The sequence below is a fragment of the Molossus molossus genome, unplaced genomic scaffold, assembly GCF_014108415.1.
Source record: "Molossus molossus isolate mMolMol1 unplaced genomic scaffold, mMolMol1.p scaffold_m16_p_3, whole genome shotgun sequence".
Classification (NCBI taxonomy): domain Eukaryota; kingdom Metazoa; phylum Chordata; class Mammalia; order Chiroptera; family Molossidae; genus Molossus; species Molossus molossus.
The window spans coordinates 81353275-81376730 of record NW_023425366.1 but is presented as its reverse complement, the minus strand read 5'-3'; the positions used below and the strand labels follow the sequence as shown (position 1 = coordinate 81376730).

At 45.7% G+C, this 23456-nt stretch overlaps 1 protein-coding gene across 1 annotated transcript in view; it reads left to right on the top strand.

The window, feature by feature from the left end:
* The window catches only part of MCC (MCC regulator of WNT signaling pathway), a 253338-nt gene that overhangs the window by 130343 nt on the left and 99539 nt on the right, over nucleotides 1–23456 (top strand). The window contains exon 2 of the mRNA XM_036280129.1: nucleotides 17716–17829. Coding sequence (XP_036136022.1) covers nucleotides 17716–17829 — 114 coding nt within the window. The remainder of the gene's footprint in view (nucleotides 1–17715; nucleotides 17830–23456) is intronic.

Sequence of the window (23456 nt, the reverse complement as noted above, 5' to 3'; positions counted from 1 at the left end):
GGGTCCTGGGGGCAGGGAAGGGCGAGCCTTCGTTAGATGAGGCTTCCAGAAGCATGTCCGGACTTCCTGGTGTGACAGGCAGACACCTCTGAACTCTAGGCTTTGCAACCTCACGTTTCTGGAGAATTCCTTCTCCGTAGCTGCTTTTTTCCTGGGAGGTTGCCCAGTCACCACTGTGAAATGATATGAAACACAGAGCCACCAGTTACATCTTCTGGGTTAAGGGGTTTGTCAGCTCATTGCCAGGCTGAAGCCTAGCACGCTGGGAGCGGACGTGCAGGCCAATGGGTTCCACAGTACGAAACAGCTCTGTTTTCTGTGCTCGCGCTTGTTAGTCTTTAGAGTCGAGAAGGTCGCTCCCTGTGTGATGGGAAGTCGTATACCTGCTGCGGTCATGCACTGCGGAGCCTGGCTCGGGGATCTCCTCGTCGACGGGCAGTTGTGAGTTCGAGGCTTTGTGTTGAAGGCTGAGTGCACTTCCAGGAGCTCACTGTCTGTGATTTGATGAGGTCATGGCCAAACACGCCTGAAAAACAGAAATGTTTCACAAGAGCATCCAGCGTGTGTGAAACCAAAGTTTCAGAGACACTTGTACATACACAGCACTGTAGGGAGTCTAAGTTCAGGATGCAGAAATCCAGTGTTGGGAGACAAACACTCATTCTTCACTTGAGGAGACTCCTGTTAGCGTCAAGATGTTGAGAGTGATGTGGCAATATGTGGAGCCCGGCCCTCAGATTTCAAGTCTTGCCATTAAAGATCGGTGCTCCTTAAGGCTCCTTGGTGGAGCAGAACACATCCAGTGTGCTTGCTCATGCTGCATTGCGGACCCCATTCGTGAAGAGGATACAGTCCCTGACGTGACTTCTTGTCAAACTTTATACACAGAAGCAAACGTAATAAAGTGTGTTAGAGATTAGTTTTAAGGACCCAAGTAAGGGGAGCTATAAAAGCCAGTAAGTACCACCTTGAACTGTTATCATCTACTGAAAACGTTTTTATAGTGCTTGTCACATACTACACTTACGTAAACATTTTCCCATCTCCCCAGGAAGTGGGTAGGGTAGATATCAACTTCCACAGAACAGGTTGAGCAGCAGGAGTGGAAGGGGGGTGCAGAGGTGGGCCCTGAGGTTCTTTAATCACAGGTGCACACAGAAAAGCAGCCGAGTGTCCCATCATTCATGGGGTGGTGGTTTATCAGAAATGTTCAGAAATGTCCATCCTCCCCTGAGGATATTTCTCAGATTTGTTGTAGGACACTGAAAAGCTAGGAACATTCTGGGACAAGAAGAATAGGGAAACTGAGGCAGGAAAGTTAAACAAAGGCCAACTCAGAACTTTTTCAGCCAAGGTGGGAAAATGAGGTATTGCCCAATTCTACAAGAGAGGGATGCTTCTGCCATAGGGTAGAAAAAAAGTTTGTTGAAGAAAAGGAGAAAAAGAGGAAAGAATCAAAGGAACCAGTTATATCCTACAGCTCTCTTTGTTCTTGTTTAAAAGAAATGGTTGCTGGCAAGAAAAAAATAAAAAATTAAATTTAGACACAGTCATTACTTCCTTTCCACAAAGACCAGACCTACTGATGATCTTGTCCTTAAAAAACAAAGAACAAAACACTTGTGCATCTTATTAAAAATCCTGAGAAGTTTACATCGGAGTTGAGATATGTGGGGTAGATACATCTAATTCCACCATAATAGCTATAGCTGAGGTATCATGTTCTTGCTGTCCCCAGAAGAAAATACTTGATTTAACTGAAGTGACATTGGGCAGTGCATACAGACTGGAGCAGAATACAAACATATCGTTTATGCCGATCTTCCGAGCAGTGCTCTTCCGAATTGCCTCTTGCTGCCTGAATGGCTGCTGTCACGAGGCATTTTGTTTTCTAGACAGCCCTCTGATTGTTCCCCGCACTCACCCAGGAGTGCCTGGCTGCATGGCTTTCTGTGTTTCTCCCAGATCATCCCACAGCAGTTCAAAGGTGCCCTGTCACGGGGAAGAGGGCAAGTCAATGCATTTTAAGAAACCTGCCCTTGTGTCTCACCGTGGCCAGAATGTGACCTGCACCCAGCTTCTGAACTTGAACATTAACCCCTTTGCTCTGCACCTGAGCAGTTTGACCGAATCTGAATGAGAGAATTCTTTTTCCAGCTATTCAATCTCCAGCTATTTCTCATGCCACAGCTCAGCTCCGCCCAGTCATCTACGTGTGACTGCTCCTGAGTGGGCTCGGTTGGGAGGGTGTGGGGATAGCGATGCAGGAGGGGATGCTTGCACACATGTGGTTGCAGAAATGGTCCTGCAAGGAAAAGTCTTTCAAAGGCTTCATGGTGGTTTTTTAAAAAAAACTATGATGTTAATTCCCTTCTCTTTGTTTTTCTTTCTCCTTCTGGGTTTCTTGGCTTCCTTCAGAATTGATGGCTGCCTCCATGCACGTGGCATAGCCATTCTGCTTCCCCTTTTCTCCTACCCTTTGATTTAATTCCTTCTCCCTTTTCCTCTTCCCATCTTAACAAAACAGCAACAGCGATTGCAGTTCCTGCCTCGCCTTCCCCTCTCCCCAGGGCAGAGGGCAGGCATCTGGGACAGCAGCAGTTCTAAAATTTCTATGCAGGCGGATGCTCTGGGAAGGGACAGGGTGGGGGCACAGGGGGCTTGTCCTAAAGCTCTGCCTGCTCAGCCGACACAATCCTTACAGTGACTGATTGCTTCTCCTGGATGTCTTCAGGAGCAGTAGTGGATATTACGGGGGCTGAAGCCTGCCTAAGATGATGTTACTGGTCTAGCCCGAATCCAGGGGCTCTTAGCTTTACAGACCACAAGGGGCAAAGTGCAGAACATGGAGTGAGCCTTGCCATGGGTCTTTTACCCTGCCCCACCCCCACCCCCCAATCTATTTGCCCTCTTCTCCCACCCCCACCCACTGTGAGGGCTTAATAAAAAACCAAAGACAGCGCAAAAGCATGAGTTTCCGTGGCCTCCATCTGCTCTTCAAACTTGGAGAGTCAGAATTCCATAAACTACAGGCTTCGTGCATATGGTATCTTCTGGAATTTGAACTCACCGTAGGGGAGTTCTGCTTTGTATTATCATCTTTCATAGCACAAATTTATCATTCTGTATACTCTATTCACGTACCTCCATGGGAATCATTTCACTCATGGGGCAAAGGTAATCTTTTTTTTTTTTTTTACGTTGTTTAAAAAGTGTGTTAATAACTGCACTTTCATCCATAAAAAGCAGTGGGAGAAAGAAATGCAAGCATATATTTTCAGAAGGTTTCAAAGAACAAATCATGTAAGCACTGGTCTAAATGGATATGAAGGTACTCTTAACATCTGGAGTTTATTAGGAGAAAAGCACATTTTCAGCAAAATTTTAGCACTCCACGTTTAACTGATCAATTTCTGAAGGCTCTCTAGTTGCCATATTGATGCAAGATGAATATTGTAGGCTCTCGTAGGCTTGCTGGGGCATGCCCGGGGTTTAATGTTGCGCTATGTATGTGAAATGACAAAAAGATTCAGCATAACCTTGTTGCTTTACAAGGATACGTCAGGCTCCGTGTTTTCCCCAGGAAATGACAAGATCTATTCCCACGTTTTCTCCCTGAACATAAATCCTTTGCCCAAAAGAATGTAATATCTGGAATGAGGTAGGATACATTTTTTATATCTTTAGACAGTTGGCAAATTTTGAATAATTTTGTTTTCTTTTAAAATGGCAATCAAGCCCTGGCCGGTTTGGCTCAGCAGTTAGAGCGTTGGACTGCAGTCCAGAGGTCCCCGCTAAGGGCGCGTACCTCGGTTGCAGTTTGTCCCCGGCCCTGTTTGGTCGTGTGGGTGGCAGCCATTCGATGTGTCCCTTTCACATCAATGTTTCTCTCTCTCTCTCTCCTTCCCACTCTATCTGAACAAAAAAATGGAAAAATGTCCTCAGGTGAGGATAAAAAATAAGTAAATAAATAAATAAATAAGTAAAATGGCAATCAAGCCCTGGCCAGCTTGGCTCAGCGGTTTGAGCGTCGGCCTGTGGAGGAGAGAGTCCTGGGTTCGCTTCCCACTAAGGGCATGTGCCTCAGTTGCAATTTGTCCCGGCCCCGGTTGAGTGGCAACCAGTCGAAGTGTCTCTCTCACAATGATGTTTCTCTCCCTCTTTCCCTCCCGCTCTATTTGAGGATAAATGCAAAAATGTCCTTGGGTGAGGATAAAAAAAAATTATTAAAATGGCCATCAAAGGGGGAAGAGGGGATGTTGATTGTTGTAGACCAGGTTTCTCAGCCCCTGGAAAGACTGTTTCAAAGGTCTCGAGATTTAGATCGGTTCCACTGCCAGCTTAAGGAGGTGGGTCTTTACCTTTCATCACTTTAGCCTGTTGTTTGGGGGAGGGGTGTTCCTTTATGCAGCGATCACTTAAATACACGCGCAGCTCCATCGCAGTCATTTCTGGGTAGCCCTCTGCCTGCAGGCGTGTGGATGCCATGGCTCGAGCCACGGGGCGGCAGGGAATGAAGTGTGCAAATCCTGCCCTCCTGTGAACGGTACTCTGTTAGGAACTGCTCTTGCCAGGGTTTTCAAACCCCAGAAAACAAGCAAGCAGAAGCGCACCTGAGCTGCCGGAGCTGCCCCGAACAGCCCGGAACAGCTTCCTTGGCCCCAGCAGCGATCTGCGTGTTGACACGCCCAGAGCGTCTGCTGGTGTAAAATGAGGGGACCGTCAGACTGGAACAAATTTGGAGAGGCCATAGACTGAACACACAGGCAGGGCTGCACCCACAGGCAGGGCTGTCCCCAAGAGGAGATGCACCCCTGTCTTGAAAGGTTTTCCAGGAGAGGAATTCCACAGCCTGTGCTGCTCCGAGACCTGACAAGCTTCACCATTGGGCAACGGGGAGAGCACACCTGGGGCCTCACCCCTGAATCCTCAGGTGGAAAGGTGAACCCCTTGTCCCGGGCCATGCACACAGGCGACTGCCCTCTGCGTGAGAGCATATCGTGTGCCTGTTCGCCTGTGCGAATCTGCCTTCATCCTTCTCGCCTCAGCACTAAATAATCCCGTTTCACATTTGTGATATTTTTCTGGAAGCCCAGAAATAAGCTCGATATTTTTGATAAAGGGTACCCTGGATTGAAATTGATGAGAAGACTATCTCACAGTCTTTGGATCTTATAGTCCTGTTTATCCATCTCAGAATGATGCTTGCATTTAAACTATAATATCACCAGCACTGGTTCATAATTAGCATTTCAGAATTTTGACCTCACAGGGCAACTCATTCGGGAGACGCCTGCTCACCGTTTTTTCTCCACCCCTGTGTTTACTTCTATGCCTGGTGACTGACGGTGTCAACCTCTTTAGCAGCGAAGCTTCGCTTTCATCGTTTGGGGAAATTTGGGATTTTGTATTGTTGAAACTGCAGTATTTTTACTCACTGCCAGATTTAGGCTTTCCTTTGACATCTTTATGTTGGAAATGTGTTCTTCTCAGACAGAAATCTTGAATGCATTTTCTGCTTTCAGGAAACAAAATAAGGCAGCATGAGGGAATTTTCCTGTTTGCACTCTAGTGCTGTGTGGGGAAGGAAAGGGGTGTGGGCGGAGGCAGGTATTGCAAGGAACTCGAGGGTCAGGGGTCGCCTCTTCTGCTGTGTTATGTTTGAACTGCTTCTCTCCAAGGGTGTTAGAGACAGGCCCAGACAGCATGCAGCTGGTTGTCCTTAGCCCCCGTCTGTGGTCAGTGAGTTCTGCTGTGACCCCCGGTACCTGATTAATTTTTAGAATTAGCCTTTGAAATGGAGGGGGCAGGGCAGGAGAATAAATCACTTTATATGAGAGAAACTTGTCAAGGCATATGTGATAAAATGTGTTCCTTCGAGGTAGAGGGGGTAGGGGGAGATTTTGTTCATTAAAATAATGCTGAGTGGCGATGTACCTGTCTGACTGACTGTTGTGTTGTGGTTTCTGGAGGCGAAGGGGCAGGAAACACAGAGGGAGAAGCCGTCCTCCCAGGGAAGGAGACGGAAAGCTGTCAGGCTGGGCTCAAACCAGTGTTCCATTCTGGTCTGGGGCTCGCTTGCTTGTGTCTCAGCTTTCATCGCACATCTGACGTCTCCGTGATTTGGCAAGGGACCGTGGGATCGCACCGGCCCTGGCCAGCCTGGTGCTGGCAGGTGGGGTGGGCACACCGCTTGGGTGAGTGCATGGCTCTCCTGCAGGACCGGGGTCTTGGTGTGTGTGTTTGGAACAGAGTTCACCTTGCCCTTCACCTGCTGAAGCATCTTCCCTCTGGTGCCAGGCACTGTCAAAGCAAGTGCAGGGGCTCTCGCTGAAACTCCCTCCTCATACCAGAAGCTTTTCCAGTGTGAACAGTGCTGCTATAAACCATCTGGTGCTGGGCATCATCCAAGTCTGCAATCTTGACTTCTCCCCTTCTGTTCCTTGGCCCATGCCAGATCGTGTGATCTGCAGACGTGGGGCCCTGGCTACCCACAGTAAACGCAATGCAGCGATGGTGAATGGGATAGGTCAGGCTGGGAGTTTGGGGTTTCAGGAGCTAGAAAAACAGACTCTGCCTCAGTTTCTTTATCTGTGAAATGAGGTAAGAATAGCACCTATTCTGCTTGGTGAGAGTCCAGTGAAAACCCGTGGAAGGCAGTTGGCATATCTCTGGCACAGCAGGATTCATGGCTTGGGTCTAGGTAGCACTTATCACAAGGGACATTGGCCTCCTGGAGGAGCCACGGGAGGATTGTTGTAGAGATTTGATGACGTAGAGCAGTGGTTCTCGACCTTCCTAATGCCGCTGCCCTTTAATACAGCTCCTCGTGTTGTATGTGGGCGTGTCTGCATGTGGGCGGACCCACCTGGAGACGGACAGAGGAGCGGTGTCTTGGCTCCTATGACCATCAGAAATGTTTTCCAATGGTCTTAGGCAACCCCTCTAAAAGGATTGTTCGACACCCCAAGAGGTCTCAACCCACAGGTTGAGAACCGCTGACTTAGAGGGATGTTAACATTAGGTGAATTGAAGTATAGAAGAGAGTACTGTATTAAACATATTGTTTCACATAAGCTACTTAAAGTATATTTACATTAGGAAAATGTCTGACAGATATCTGCCAGTGATGTGATCTCTAGATGATGGGGTAAGAGTAACATAAGTTCTTTTATCTGAATTTTGTAGTTTTCTAAATTCATCTATTCCACAAACAGTGTCTGAAGTTCATCCGTGTGCCAAGCATGGTTCATCTTGTTCGTTGGCTGTTTTCCCGGTTTCTTTACATGCCTGCCTTCTTGGAACTCATAGTCTCGAGGGGGAATGAATCAACCAGAAACCTGTATGATATATTGTCAAGTAGTAATAAGTGTTATAAAAAATAAAAAGAATAGAGAAGGGGGGGTTCGGGGAAGGGAAACTTGTTCCAGGTGGTTCGTGGGGATGAGTGGAAAGCAACCTGAATGAATTGAGGGAGGGGAGTATTCATGTAGGAAATCATGATTACCATGTTAAATTGTTATATATAGTTCTCTATTTTGTTGACAACATAGTGTATTATGCATATCGTGCAATTTATTCAACTAGTTTTTTTATTATGAGTAAACTTTTGTGCATATCTTTGCTTGCAGTTAGCTTTACGGTTCAGATACATTTTTATGATAACTGATTTTGGGGTCACTGTGCATGTCCCACTTGGTTCTTGATTCTCTCTTACCGCGTGATATGAAAGCCAGGGTGGGCACACAGACCGGGTGTGAGGCTACTTCAGTTTCTAGGCTGCAGAGGATTAATGTGTTTGCCTGCTTACCTGCAGGCCCAGCCAGGGTGCAGGGAGCAGCTGATTCAACAGCACACGTTGAAAGGCAAAGTGTAGAATTAGTTATTAATGTGATCTGGGCCCCATGTGATGAGTCACTCTGATTACTTAATCAAGGATTCTGTAAACACGGCGACAGCATAGTAACCCATCACTCTTCCAAGGCGCAATTTTATCTTGACACTTTTTAGCAAGCATGAAGCATGGCATGATGATCATCATAATTAAGACGATAGCAGTCATGGTGGCCAGCATTCTGCCAGGCAGCATTGTGGTTAAGTGATTGGCCTGCAGTATGTTCATTTAATCTTAACAACTCCGTAGGGTTATTGTTCTCGTTTTACAGGGTAAGTAAACTGAGGCTGGGAACATTTTTAACAACTTAACCAAGGCCAAACTGGTACTTGGAACTGGGGTTTGTATTTCTGTGTTGTGATCGTGGTAAAGCCTGTGTCCTCCACTAAAGAATCTCCCCCTGTTTTTTCTCTCCCTCTGCTCCCTCTCCCAATTTCTCCCTTTTCTGGGAACAAGATGGTCCTGCGTTAAGTGATTTGGACAGGAGAGGATTCCGATCTTTCCTTCTATTTAAACACACTGTTCTCTGAAGCAGTGACCAGGGCCCCTGATGGGAGAGAATGTTGAGCAGGTTTGAAATGTGTCCCTTCTCGCCTTTCCCGGTGCATCGGACAAGACGAACCAGTAAGTGTAAAATGGCCCGTGGGTCGGCGGCCCTGGCTGAGGAAGGAGAGCCACAGCCTGCCCTCCCTGGGATGGGAGCTTGTTTATGGCATCGAGCATTCAAAGGGATCTTCTTTAAGTGAAATAGGGCATGTTAAAGTGTCTTCTAAAAGTCGGCAGTGCATTTACAAATGATTGTATTGAGTGTCTCAATTGTCAACAACGTGGCTGTCTCCTGTGCTTTAATGAAAAGTCTGAGTGTGTCTTGAGTTTTATATAAAGTTTATGTGTATATATGTGTGTGTGATACATGTAAATGTATATATGTATGTATCTGTATGTGTACACACACACACGCACACACTCAAAATATTCAGTCGTTTTCCCAGAGAAAAAACATTGTCCTCAATCCAGTAAAAAAAAAAAATAGGGTCTTCACACTGTTGCCATGAAACAGTGTGGCCTTTCCTAGTCTGTGGAGTTTATTGACTGTTTCACCATTAAAGGTACTTCGTTTCCCTAGAATGAGGAATTCACTATGTGCTGAATTGGATCAATATAAAAATTTATGGACAATGCAGGCCTTGTCAGGAACTCTTCCTCCTGCTCATATAATTCTCTGTGGGAGTTCCTGCCTCAGGGAGCACCTCAGTGTTTAGCACATGCTGAAATATTCATGTTCTCTGATTAGCAGGATTTAATTGTTACATCTTCATCTCCTTCACGATGTGTCGTTAGGATGCAGCCCACCTTGGAATGTAGGTGGGCGCAGCCAGTGCGTTGCAGCGCCTTTATTTTGCCTGTGTCTCTTTGCAAACGCCCTTGTACGCACATGGAATTCTGGTGTCCCCCGAAAACAAAATAACACTACCAAAAATAAGAAATTATTTGTTAGTGGAAAATACCAAGTTATTTATTTCTACTAGCAACTGTTGTGTTATAATATTTGTATCATAAATTTTAAAATATATAATCTATTGTTTAGATTTTTATTTTATTTTTTTAAGATCTATTAGCCAAAGTGACCTTTCCCCCCATGTAGTTTAATGAGCATAACGAAGGGCTTTCCCCTCCACTGCAATATTTTCCTCTTTAACTTTCCCTCATAGGTTATGTAAATAGCTGGAGATACGTTTTTCTTCGATTCCTCCCTGAATCTGTTATCAGCTGAATGGTCTTCTATTTCTCAAAATATTGGGAGTTTTAAATAACCAGTACCTTTCCCCCCATGCTATTTTGCAATTCTGCTTTTCCCTATCTTAAAAGGAACCCTCTGCGATCTCCCCTTCCCCCCAGTTTCATGGATCTGCAGGGATCTGGGAAGGGCTGTGGTATTCTGTTGCAACACGCATGAGGCATGAAGGTTATGCACCGGCTCTGGGGTTCGCCAGAGCTGGGCTTTCATTCTGGCTCTGCCACTTACTAGTTGGACAATTTACTGAACTTTGGAGCCTCAATTCCTACCTCTTTAAATTGGGGTTGAACAGTGTCCAGTTCAAAAGACTAATTGAAGAATAATTGAGAACGTGTTACATGCTTAGTACAGCAGCTCGCACACAGTAAGTACCACACGCTAGCTAATATTAGTTCCAGTAAAATTATGTGACGTATTTTTAGAGGATCATACGTCTGCAGATGGGGTGGGATCAAGGGTCATCTTCACATCTCACGATGGTCAGTCTTGGTGACCTCCCATCCTTGCAAGTCACCTCCCTCCTTGGGAGCCATCTCCCAGCCGTTTCTTTGAGACAAGGAAAGAGTTGCTTCAGGTGAACCCCAGGGCTGGTGGCGCAGCTGCTTTGTAAGTTGGCACCATCACCCCGTTCCGCATCCCTGGACGGGGTTGATTTTTCTTGTGTGGATGATATTGTAGTGCTGCCGTGTTGAGGGGGCCTTAGGTGTTTTCAACACCTGAGTTTGAAATGGAGGTTTAAAAAGTAAATCAGAGACGGCTGACCTCTCGGTGAAATTACCAGGAAAGTGAAAGACACACCTGCTGCTTTCTGAGTTGATCTAGGGCTGCAAAAATAATAATAAAGTGAGTTGCGCACAGTGAGCCATCTCATAGATGATATTTAATGAGTTTTACGTTTCAAGGCTATGAGCAGCCTTTCTTGAAATACTACACAGCAGGTGCCCCTAGCAGGAATTCTAGCAATAAATAGGAATGTCCCAGTCCTGGAAGCCACTGAACAGGCCTCATTGTGTCCGTCTGGCAAGGACCGCTACCCTTGTGCCAGGGATTTTGTTCGTTATGTATCTGAATTAGAGCCCCTGGGGTGTAGGGAGTCTTGGAGAGAAAGCTGAATGAGACCGGTTTCGGTTTCTCGTGTACAGATGTCTCTTGCTATTTCCAAGGACAGGGCCGGGAACATACACACAGTTATTCACCACCCAGGAGGTCCCAGACTGCCATGTGGGGAGGGGAAGCCTCTGGACAGGGAAGGAGGAGATCAGAGTTTGATGAGCTTCATTTCTCTGGGCCTGTTTCATGTCTTTATAGCGGGGGAACTGGACTAGACGTTCTGGAACTCTCTTGCCAGTGGGACGGTTGTGATTCTGAGGGCGCTTTCAATTTCCAGGGAAGATCTTTGCTGATCAGTTCTATGTAGCGAAGCTTCCTGGTGTGGTGAGCTTCCACAGATCCTTTCTGGGACCAGCGGGCAAATAAAGTATGCAGTGCCCCAAGCACAGAACTCTGGGTGGGGCCATTTGGTAGGACCCTTCTCAAAGGGATGATAAAGCACTGGAAGTTAAAGAGAATCCCCCAAACACACACTGAGCTGAGCTGACTGCCAGCCCCAAGCTTCATCACTGCTACAGGGGGGTGCTCCCTGCTTTTCCCCGTGTCTCCACTCCTGCCAACGCACACATCTGACCTCCCACCCCACATCCTGCTACCCACCCACGTACATGCCATCCCACAAGGAGGGAGAGCCGTGACAAGTTGAATCGGAAATGTTGGGACACAGCAGAGAAAATTTGAGCATGGAATAACTGTGTATTAATATTTATTCTATTTTTTATTAGTTTTCTGGTTTGGGGTCGATTTCCTCTCCCTCCTCTGGACTTTGGTTTCCTCATTTGTCAGAAGGAAGTAATAATATCTACCTCACAGAATTGTGGTGAGGACTAAATGAGATACTGCATCATATGTGCTTGGCCCAAGCACTTGCTACCCATCAAACATTAAGCAAACAATAACAATTAATATTATGATTTTTTTAGCCCGGCTGGTGTGATTCAGTGGTTAAGCATCGATCCATGCACCAAGAGGTCACGGGTTCAATTCCCAGTCAGGGCACATGCCCAGGTTGTAGGCCAAATCCCCAGTGGAGGGCATGCAGGAGGCAGCCTATCGATGTTCTCTCTGATCAATATTTCTCTCTCTCTCTCTCTCTCTCTCTCTCTCTTTCTCTCCCCCCTCTCCCTCTCCCTCTCCCTCTCTCTCAAAATCAATAAAGGAAAAAAATTTTTTTAATATTATGATTTTTTAAATGACTATCGAGTTGACTAGAATCCTCAAAATATTCCCAGAGGCTGGCACTGGGATTTTTACACTGCCTTTGTCTACAGGACTCTCCAGCTGACTGAGTTAGATAACGAGTAGAAAGCACTTGGTATAGAACCTCCCAACAGTATGTGTTTGGTAAAGTTCAGTTGCATTTGTTCTCCCCCTTTAATGAAGAGAACAGTCCCCGTGGTGAAAGAAGTTGGCACGACCCATTGTCACCACTCAGACATGAGCAGAATTGCACCCCACTTGCACGTGGAGGGCGAGCGGCTCGGTCAGGACAGAATGGCTCCCTGGGTGGGAAGGAAACAGGTACCCTGGCAGTGAATGGCATGGTGTGCAGGAGTGCCAGTCAGGTCGCCAGATCAAGTAGCGAGAAAGAAAGAGAACAAGCGCAGCTTGCCCCAGTGAGCTTGCCTGCCAACAAAGCAGGGAAGGCGGACGCGGCCATCACACCCTGGTGCCCCGTGGGACCTGTCCTGATGGAGACTCTGGGATGAGCTCACTCCTCTGTCTCAGGCGTGGCTGTGGGAGCCACTGGTCCCACTGAAGGCAGTGCTGTTAAAGAGCGGATCGAAGTCTCGGAAAGATGAGCAAAACGGTGGACTTGACAGCCTGGTTTCAGGTCCTGGATCCCCCTCACTGCCTTTGGTCCTGGGGAACAGGACTGGTCCCTCAGCTTCCCGGGAGACCGCAGAGCAGGGGGTGATGGAGGAGATCCGGGGGTGGTGCCCGGGAGAGGGCCGAGTGAGCAGGACGGCGGGGCCCGTGTTGCTGTTCTCAGTGCAGGAGAGCGAGGTGGAGGAGCACCTTCTCACCGAAACACACCGCGATGCTCCGGGCTCACCCGTCACCGAGCTGCTGGCGGACAAGGGCATCGTAAGAAGTGCAGAGCCCTCTGTCTCGCGGCTCATGTGTAACAGGAAAGACATCCGTGCACTCAGCCCAGGAGGGACAATGAGAGAGGCTGTCCCAAAGGCACTGCTAGCTTCTCCCCTGGCCCCAGGCAGCCGGACGCTTTCTCTGTCAGAGGCTAAATGAGCTCATTCCAACAGCCAGCTGAACAGTGAAATATTAGACAAGCGATGCTTCATTCAGAAATAATGACCATTTTGACAGTTATCTTGCAGCCCAATTTCCAGGTGGTTTAGTTTCGTTTGGATACACACTGTAAAATGAATGGGAAGCAGGGCTGAAAACAGCCTAGGCAATTTTGTGCCTTTTATCTCTAGACATGAGGTCTGTACAGATTTATATCCTTCATGTGCTACACCCAGATTTGCATAGGACGTGGCAAGGTCTCATCTCAACCTTGGTTAGGCCTCAGATTAAAATTTCACAGACAATTAAGAGCCTTGCCAGTCATCGTAAAAATAAGCCTTAGGACTTGCATAGAATCTGGCAAAGCAGCGATGGCCTCTCAGTCCAGCGTGATGCCCACCAGGACTGCGTGACTAGTCATCTGAATGTTCCTCTCACTCCCTTGGTGGGGCTTAATCTGAGAAGGTGGTTGACTTCAACCTTGGCTGGAAAAGAACACTCGCTTGCTTCCCGACACGGTGCTGGGTGCGGTCTCATTTTGTCTTCGTGGCGGCCCTGTAACAAAGTGATTAAGTAAACTGTCCAAAGACATTCCATCAGTAAGTGGCATAAATGAGATTTGATTCCAGGTTTATCTGATTCTTTATAAATTAGGATTAAGTCAACTTCGTTTGCCAGAGTACCTCAACAGAATGGTGGTCTAGACAACAGAGGTCTCTTTCTTACCATCCTGTTACAGAAGTCTGGAGTTAGGTAGTCCCAAGGTGATGGGGTGGGGGGGCCTCTACAGAACTATCAGGGAGTCAGGCAGCTTTCCGCTCCCTAGAAGGTGAACTTCGTCTTTATGAAACACAATGGCTGCTGGAGCTCCATCCATCACAATGTATCAAGCAAAAGAGTGGAGGGCGAGAAAAAGGGCAGGACCGCTTTCAGAAAGATTCTCCCAGAACTCCCACATAATAGTTCTGCTCACATCTCATGGCCAGGACTTTGGCTCATGGCTACATCTAGATCCAGCTGCAGGGAGGCTGAGACCCGGGACGTTTTCACTGTGCTGCGGTATGAACAGCTAAATGTGAAGGTCTGGTTCCTGAGCATGAAGAGAGAAATGTGTTGGGGAAGAGACTAGCACAGACTCCAAACAACATATATTTTCTTCCTCTTTGGTCACTGAAACGTCTTCCTTTAATGGCGCTTCATAGCTCATATGTCTGAAGCTCTGACTCAAGTTGGAGGCTGTTTCCGAAACCAGAATATAAGTAAAAAGATCCCCTAAAATGAGATATATGTAATTTTCCTATAAAAGATATTTGTCCATTTTGGTTGTTTTGGTAAATTTCTCTTTCTGAGATTTCAATCGACTGTTGCTTCTTTTAAAAATTACCCAGAAAGACCTCTACACTGACTTTTTAATGCCCGTCTTGACACTACCCAGGTTCCGTCATACTACATGTAGCACCGCCCACCGTCTCACTAGCTTATGAATTTGCAGAGAAGCCACCCGCTCTGGCAGAATAAGGGGATGAGACCCTAAAAGAAGGGAGGGCTCCTCAGCTTTGGATTGCTGTTATTAACAGGGCGGGACAGGGAGTGCTGCTGAGCTGAAATTCACCGGGAGTGTGGAGCAGGCCTGCGGCGGCACTGAACTCCTCTGTGCTCGGTCATCAGGTGCTGAGGGAGGGCCTGTCCGCTCCAGCCCAAGCAGCACATCTTGTGAATTGTGGGCAGACTTTTCCCCACTCCCTCCCACTCTCTGTAGTTCATAGATTCTGCCGAGTAATTGTCAGTAACATTAAGGGACTTGTATGTTCCACCTCATTTTTAAAGTTTTATCTTCTATCAGAAAGGCAGGTAGATGGGAAGAAAGATGCAACAAGGAAGGAAAAGAACCCTTTTCAATGTTTATGCTGTAGCTCACATGTGCAGAAAATGCAATCACAACTCTTTTTTTCCCATACAAAAGCCTCTTTCTCTATTTAAAAAAACTTAAGTATCCAAAAATAGTTTGAAACCACCCAGAGGCCACCACTAAACTTTAGAATGCTATCTTTCCAGTTTATTTTTCTATTACATGTTCACTTTTTTAATAGAGGGAAATGCTTTAAGTAAAAATTTTATTCACATTTTAAAAACCTGAACATTGCTGCCACGTACAGCATCGTCTAGTGAGGAGAGGGCACTGGTGGCCTCGTTCAGGTGTGAAGTTATCCATGGGACCTTGAGTCAGCAAGTTAATCTCTGGGTTTCGGATAGGCACCTGCAAATGTCACGGGCCTTGGTCTTTCCCTCACTCAAACGTCACCTGTGCTATGACATGAGACAGTCTACAAAACTCATGCGGGATCACGGAGCTGGCATCGAGTCCGGATGTTTCTTAATTTGGGGTTCATGGATAGATTCCAGAGTGTGCTACCATAATTAGGTGGAATAGATGCATGAACCCCAAATGTATAGTCTTCTGCAGGAGAAGCGTCCACCACATTTATGAGATCCTTAAGGGATCTGTGACCCGAGGAAGGTTAAGAGCAACCGACCTACCCTTACTTGATGGAGAGGCTTCTTTCAGGGAAGTGAAGGGACCTGCCCCGAACACAAGTCCCGTGGATCTTCCTGCCAGTCTGGAGAGCAAGTCAGCCAGAAGGTGTCATCAGCTCCGAGCCCAGCACATCCTCCACGGCAGTGACCCGTCCTGGACCCCTCTGCCGTGCGCTATGATGGAAGTGACTACCCGAGTGTCCCCCTCTGGCCCAGTTCAGGCAGGCAGTGGGCAGTCGACAGCCTCCTCTGGCAGCTTCCCCCCAAATTGTTCCTCAACCCCTTCCCTAAGAAGGGGGAGGGGAGATGATGGAAGGGAGGAAACAGGCTGACACAGGGTCCTTGTTCCCACTCCTTTGTTTCTGAAGGAACATTTCAGCTCTCCATGTATTTCACCCTTCTCGCCAGAAGAGAGGTGGAGAATCCTCTCCCGAGACTTGCCATAGCAGTGTAGCAGGACACTGTGTCTGACGCTGAAGGAAAATCCTCAGATTGACAGTTCATAGGCGGAGGGTCACCCCAGCTGCCGAGGGAGTGATGTGTCCCTCTCCACCATCTGGAAGCAAAACAGCCTCCGAAAGATTGTAGAATGGGAATACGGTGGTATTTGTGCTGAGAATTCATCAGACAGAACCTTGTATCTGAAACCCAGAGTGACCTTTTCCGAGCGGCCCCAGCCCTCCATGAGAAGGCAAATACCACCAGCTTGCTTGACATTTCCTCTTTTAAAATTTCAGGCATTCCTGATTTCACGTCAGCTATTGATCTGTTGGTTTGCAGCCCCGTGCAATTAAGTGAAGTCGCTTTCATTGCTGTTATAGTCTAACATACACAACCGCTTTGAAGTCCCAGTCTCTGCCCTGTCTTCTTTTCCCTCCCTCACGACACTCCCCTCCCCCAAGCCTACACCGACAGCATGCAGTGTGGACGGGGCTGGTTGCAGGGAAGGGCATTTTTCTGAACCTGAAATGAAAATCTTCAGAGCTGAATTATGTACTGTTGTACTGTGTCCATTTTTAAAGTTCACATTTGTTTGCTCACTCCTTACTTTAAATCTCTCTTGGCAGAAGCTACAAAAAAACCTCTACAGAGGGAGGGCTTGTTGATTCTAGTCAGTCTCCCAAATGTATGTGGAGCTCACCTAGGGAGTGGTCCAAGTGCCAGCAGGGCCTGACAGTGGAGACAGATGAGAAGCCGTGACTCAGAGCAGAGGTTGAAGGTGGGGTTGCTCTGGGGTTAGCATTTTAAATGCATCTTAGAGATGGTCCCCCCATGGCTCCAGACGCCCCAGGCGCACGTGTGTGGTGGTTGCATGTGATGCTCAAGCTCCGTGTTTGGAACCTGAAAGTTGGGCACTTGAGGTCCTGGAAGGGTGCGGTACCCCTCGTTAATCTGGTGAAGAACATTCTAGCTCCAGTTAACCCGACAGAATCAGCCAGGGAAGGATATCCGGATGGATTCTCAGTTGGTCTTTTCGCCGCATCATGTGTCCGAGTCTGGTTTCTGCTCCTCTGGGAGGGCCTGCTAGTCAGAAGCATCTGGGACGGCGAGGAAGCATGAGCAGGCATGAACGTGAACAGGCCAGCTTTGAGAGGAGACCGTCTGCAGAAATGAGCTCTCCCATTTTTTCCTAAAACTCAGCCCCGGAGGCAATAAATGGGGATGGGAAAAAAATTAAATTTTTTAAAAACTCAGCCCCTTGGTCTGTGTGTTGTCCACCCAGCAAAGTGGGTGATCAAACTGCCAAAAATTGAATCGCCCTATTCAACGGTCACATTTTTCTCAAGGTAAAAGCTAATTCTGGCCTGCCTTCTCCTTGCTGAGGAGCTCGGGGGAAGCCTTCGAATGAGGAGCTTGGCTCTCTGTCCTGGTTTGACCATCCAAAAATTAGGTCTCTCCACCCACACACAGCAGTTTTCTCCTGTTACATTTAGGGTGAGCGTACAACCTGGCTTCCTGTGAGACACCTGATTTATGTCCGTTGTCCCCTGAGATGGATAGCACCCAGAGCGTCCTGTTGGAGATGAAACATGTTTGTATGATCACACTAATTACAGGGACTGGAAGGAAGGAAATGAGTTTCTGCAGAAGGGTCTAACCTTGTGCTCCTCTCTTCCTGTTGCCGCAGCTCCACTTGGCGGCCCTGGCATCGCTCAAGGGAGATATAGTGGAACTCAATAAACGTCTGCAGCAAACGGAGCGGGAACGGGACCTTCTGGAAAAGAAATTAGCCAAGGCTCAGGTAAGGGATCTGGAAAGACTTTTCAGTATTTTTTTTTTTTATCGTGAGATAAAACTTAGATGTAGACATTCCCACAAAACAAATTATAGTCTAATGAGCAAACGGACTGATAACCACTGTCCAGATAAGAACCAGACCCTCAGTCATCCCTGTCCCACTTTCCCTCCCACAGAGGGAACCTCCCATGACTTTTAGAGTCGCATTTCCTGTTTCTTTACAGTTTCCCACTGAAGTCTCACAGTAGAGTGGAGTCTTGCCCATTTAAAAACTGGTTTCTTCGAGTCTCTTAATCGACAGGTTTTTTTCCTCTGTTCTTCATTTGCTTTATAATTAATCTGTTAAAACCTGGCCACTGGACCTGTGGTCCCCCTAGTCTGGATGTTGCTGATTGCATGCTCATGGTGCAGACACACGTTCACACGTTCCTCTGCCCGTATTTCCTCCACAGCAGCCTGTGGATCCAGAGGCGCAATCAGATTCATGTCCAGACCCTTTGGCATGACTTTGAAGGTATTTGTTTTTCACTGGGCAGCACGGCATGTCCGGTTGTCTCACTGTCTGTGATGTTAGCAGCTATTGACACTCAGCGCCTACGTGCCTTGATTCATTAGGACTTACAGGTCATGAGATTCTAATTCTACCATTTCTTTTTTGGTTATTTAGTCTTTACTAGTTATTAATTGCTTTCAAGCCATAGCATTCGTTATTTAGGATTTGTTGAAACAATGGTCGAGCTCATAGAAGAAAAGCAGAATAAATGCTTCATTCTTTTTTATTTATGTAGCATTTTTAAAGATAATGAATTGCTTATGATTTTCTGAAAGTATCCACTTATTTTTCATGACTTTATGGATTTCAACATATTTGAGTTTCAATTCATTGTAATTATTTTCCTTGTAGAAACTCACATTGAAGTATCTTTGGCCAGTAAGAACCTCTTCAAATTGGCTGTGAATCTTTTGACATGAGCCTAATAGTTCTTGCAGGCTCACCTAGTAAATGTTTTTCCCCAAACCTGGAATGAATCATTCTCCAAGTGGACTTGGTTTCACTCAGCAAAAACAATGGTATTTCAAAACCACACTCTGGGTGCTAATGGTGCTTATTGCTTCTCGGTTGGTCATTGTTTTTATAGACAGCCAAGAAATTACATGTTTGTTTCTTTACCTATCTATATATGTATGTATAAATTTTAAGATAAAATACCATAGGAGTTATATTAATTGCTCCTATTTAAATTGCAAAAACTTAAATATTCAACTTTCATATTTTCCAAAAATAAAAGCTGATTCGGTTCTGCCTTACCCTTGCCTCTCATGCTGAGAATCAGGCAGCCTCTTACCAGCCCTTAATATCATCCTTGCTGAGTCACCCAGAGACTACAGCGTACTTTTACTGAACCTCTGTGTTTCATCTGCTTTCTTCTCATACTAAGAATCCTGGTTCTTAACCATTACAGAGGATGATTGAATTAGAATATTCCATAATTACTCATGTTTTATTCCATATTATGTACAAACAGGCTCAGGATAATAATAACACTACTATAACAAGTATAATAACTGAAAAAAAATTTAAAAATTTATTTTTCATTATGCTCTCCTCATTTCCTCAATTTTTTGCAGTTGTACTATATCCACACTGCCTGCCGATGGCTATTGCAACTTATACTCTCTTCTCTTTGGTCTTCAACAAGTAACTATATGTTTAATGTTGACCAGGGTCCTAGGTCAATGTGAGCCCTGTTTTTAGATTCCTGAGGGAGGACTCATTGAAATAATCTTCTCCAAGTCCTTGCTTGTTAATAACAGTGTGTCTGTGTCCTTCATACTTGAAAGGCATTTTTGCTGGATATAAAGCCCTTGGCTCATCTTTTCTTTATTTGAATGTTTTTTTATTCTCTTTGGCAGAGAGCATTGCTCTCAAAGTGTAATAATAATACGACTTTCTTTCCCACACAAGACACTTATTCTAGACATCCATAGCATTTCTGTGTCCCCCACCCTTTTTTTTTTTTTTCAAGTCCAGGAATTTTACTAAAGCAACTCTTAATCTTAGTCATTCTGCTTTGATATTCTCAGGTTGGCTGTGCATTGTTTTGATTATATTTTAAAATTAATGTTTTTAATTTTAGGTAAGGTGGTGGTTGCTTTTTTAAATGCTAGTGTTTAATATGAGTTCAGTTCCCTTGCTTTGTTTTTTCTTCAAGGATGCTCATGATTGTACGTGAGATTTTCTTTGCATGCCTTCAGTGTCTGTCACTATTCCAAAGCCTTTCTCGCTGTCGTCGTACTTTGTTCTTCCTGTCCTCTGCCTTCCGTTTCTCTCGGAGTATTCTCTGTCCTGTTTATTCCCTGTGGACCTCCTGGTTCAGTCTTCGTTTCTGAAATGCATTTTCTCTTGTTTCTGTGTTTTCCTGTGCTCTATTACCTTCTGAGTTTCTCCGATTCTGAATTATGTTCTCTCGTGTCTGATGTCATTTTATTTCCTGAAAGCCTTCTAACTTATTTTGAAATAGTAAGCTATTGTTGGGGGCTTTTCTCCCCCTCTCGTCTATTTGGTGGCATGCTTTCATGATATGGAGGGATGCCATTCTGCTCTTTTCTTCTTCTTCTTTCTTATAACCTTTTTATGGAATTTGACCTCAATACTTTTGTGTTTCATTTTTATGTGAAAAATAGTTTCCTTGAACTTTTAGGAGGCAGAGTTTAAGATGGCTTTTTTTTTTTTTTTTTTTTTTTTTAAGTTCATAGAGCTGAGTCTTCTGCTGTTGTCGGTTGGTCCCAGTGTGGCAGTCTGCTCCGTGACCCTCCGGCTCTGTTCCCCTCCCCGCCTCCCCCTGGGTCTGTTCTTTCCTTGGTCTCCATGGCCCCATTCTGTTCAGTGTTGACCACTCCCAGCAGTTTTTCCTCCTGGAGAGGAGCCCCAGGATCAGTCTTGAAAGTTCATGGAGTTCGGCTGCTTTAACCCCTCCGATCTTCCCGTGGCCCCTCGCTCACACACTCTAGGCTCAGGTGAAAGCCCCTCCTGGGTTTGGCGGCTGCTCTCCAGTTTCCTGTGTACACTTGGTTATTTTGGGCTTTTCCCGCCCTCGGGCCTGTATCCTTGGTGCTCCTCTGCCCACACAGACATCACCCCTGCCTTGAGGATGCTGGTGGTTTGTCTCTACCTGCTTGTGATTTGTTACTGAAGGGGACACCTTGTTTCCAGGTGGTTGGCTCTGCTGGGGAGGTGCTCTGTTGGTTTTGATGTGGGAATTCGGAGAGACAGAAAACCCAGGCGGCCAGTCATAAGTCCAGAATGACCTATGGAAAGTTTCGAAACCTCATGTCTCGTAACCATAGACTGTTCGAGTCAGGAGGAAAGACCCTTTGTGCTTGAGGTCAGCTGCTTCCCCATTTGAACAGCAAATCAGACACGTTAATCTGCTTACCCGAGGTCAGATGCATAGCTCAGCACCAGAGCCAGACAAGGCCACCAGGATTCTTTTCTCACGTGGGATGTTATACAGAATGTTCAGTTTTAACTGAGATGTGAATTCTACTTAAAATATTTTCCTTCTGATTATGAAAATAATAAAAACGGGATAGAAAATCAACTGGAGAGATAGCATTATCATGTCTTAGTGGTGCGCTCGGGTGGATTAAAACTTCTTTAGTTGATGTGTTTTTCCCTCCCTCTCTCCCTCTCTCCCTCTCTCCCTCTCTCCTTCTCCTTTCACACTCTCTCAAAATCAATGGGAAAAATACCCTTGGGTGAGGATTAACAGTAACAGCAACAAGAACCTTCTTTAATGCTTTTATTTCATAAGTTCTTTTTTTTTTTTTTTTTTTTTAGAAAGAGGTTACTTTTTTAGTGAAGAGAAATATACAATAGTGTTAAGTGACTGTGTGTTCTACTATACAACCCTCCAAAGCCAACCACTGTTAATACGTCTTATTTGGTGAGATTTAAAGAAAAAAAATATGTGAACGCTTTTAACTGGAAGCTGGCATGTCCCACAGTCTTGGATTTTAGAAGATGAGCAGGAAGGTGTTTCTGAACACCTGAGCCTGGAAAGACAGAGCAGCTGTGCAGAGGAGCAGACAGCGGGCAGCCTTTGCTCTGCTATGTTGAGCATTGACTCATCTCCCTTCTGACTGACTTACGGTCAGGACAGCTTCATCTAATACTCCTAATGACAGTAGTCAGTCTTAGAGCCATTAGTTAATGCTTATTTGCATTCATACACTAAATATACTTAGAAATTACTTTCTGTTCCTTTCACTGGAGATGTGTTCCTAGTTCAGATACTGGGACCCAGGGAAGAGAGCATGAAAAAAAAAAAAAAGACTTGCCAGTCTTATACCTTTTATAAAGGTAAGATTTATGCAAGAAAAAAATAAGAGCAATGAAATGACTGTGCCATGACCTCCGCGCTGTTGCCTTGGTAAATGGTTGGGGTTTGATCAAGGCTTGACAGATTTTGGAAGTGCAGGTTCGCGTGTAACGTATGCTCTGTGGCTTTCATAAGTTTCACCAGCTTTCTAAATATTATAGAGCTACAATTAAACTGAAATGTAAAACTTAAATCCTGGGTGTGTTCCTTTGAAGTAATCGAAATGAGTTTCAACATCTGTTGAGTAATTATTAATGGGGACACTGGAACTGGCTGAAGAAAAGAAGGTTCATTAGCCGTGAGATCAGCCTGTTGTAGAGTTTTGAGAATAGTGATGGGCAAGGAAGAGCTGAGGAAAGGAGCCCAAAATCAACGTGGAGAGGAGGAAAGGGCACTTCTGTGTTAGTTTTCCACTGCTGTGTAATAAATTGTCACAAACTCACTGGCTCGAAACAACACACATTTATTATCTCATGGTCTCTGCGCACAGGAGCCCAGGCATAGCCTTGCTGGGTCCTCTGCAAGTTTTCGGTCAAGGTGTTGGGCAGAGCTGAGTGTTCATCTGGAGAGTCAACTGGGGAAGCGTCCACCTCCAAGCTCACTCAGATCATTGGCTGAAATTATTTCTTTGTGGCTGTGTGATTTGTGGCAGCTTGCTCTCTCAAAGCCAGCAATGCAAAGCAATATTCTAGAAAAAAGTCTGCTCACAAGATAGAGTCTAATGTAATGTAATGTAATGTAATGTAATGTAATGTAATGTAATGTAATGTAATTATTGGAGTGACATCTCATCACCTTTGACACGTTGTATTAGTTAGAAGCAAGTCATAGGTCCTGCCCAGATTTAATGAGAGGGTATCACCCAAAGGCTGTATAGGGGGAGATACCGGAATCATAGGGCCATCTTAGACTACTCATCAGTTTTCTGGGGGATTTGATTAATAACCTCGCTATTAGCTTACATCAGGAGTGATAATTACCATATTTCTTTATCTCTGTTTGTGCCAGGCAGGATGCCAGGTGTTTCACACGCTTTATCTGAGTTCTCATAATGACCTCTGGTGTAGATACTATTAAACATTCTCATTTTGCAAATGAGGAAATGGAGGTTTGGGGAATTTGAAGATCTTGTCCAAGATTATGTAGCCAGAAAGTACCGAGAGACAGGGTTTAAGTCCAGGTTTCGTGGTAATCCATAGCTGCATTAATCCTGTATTGTCTCTTAAGCTGCCCAGGTGGCCTTGGCATC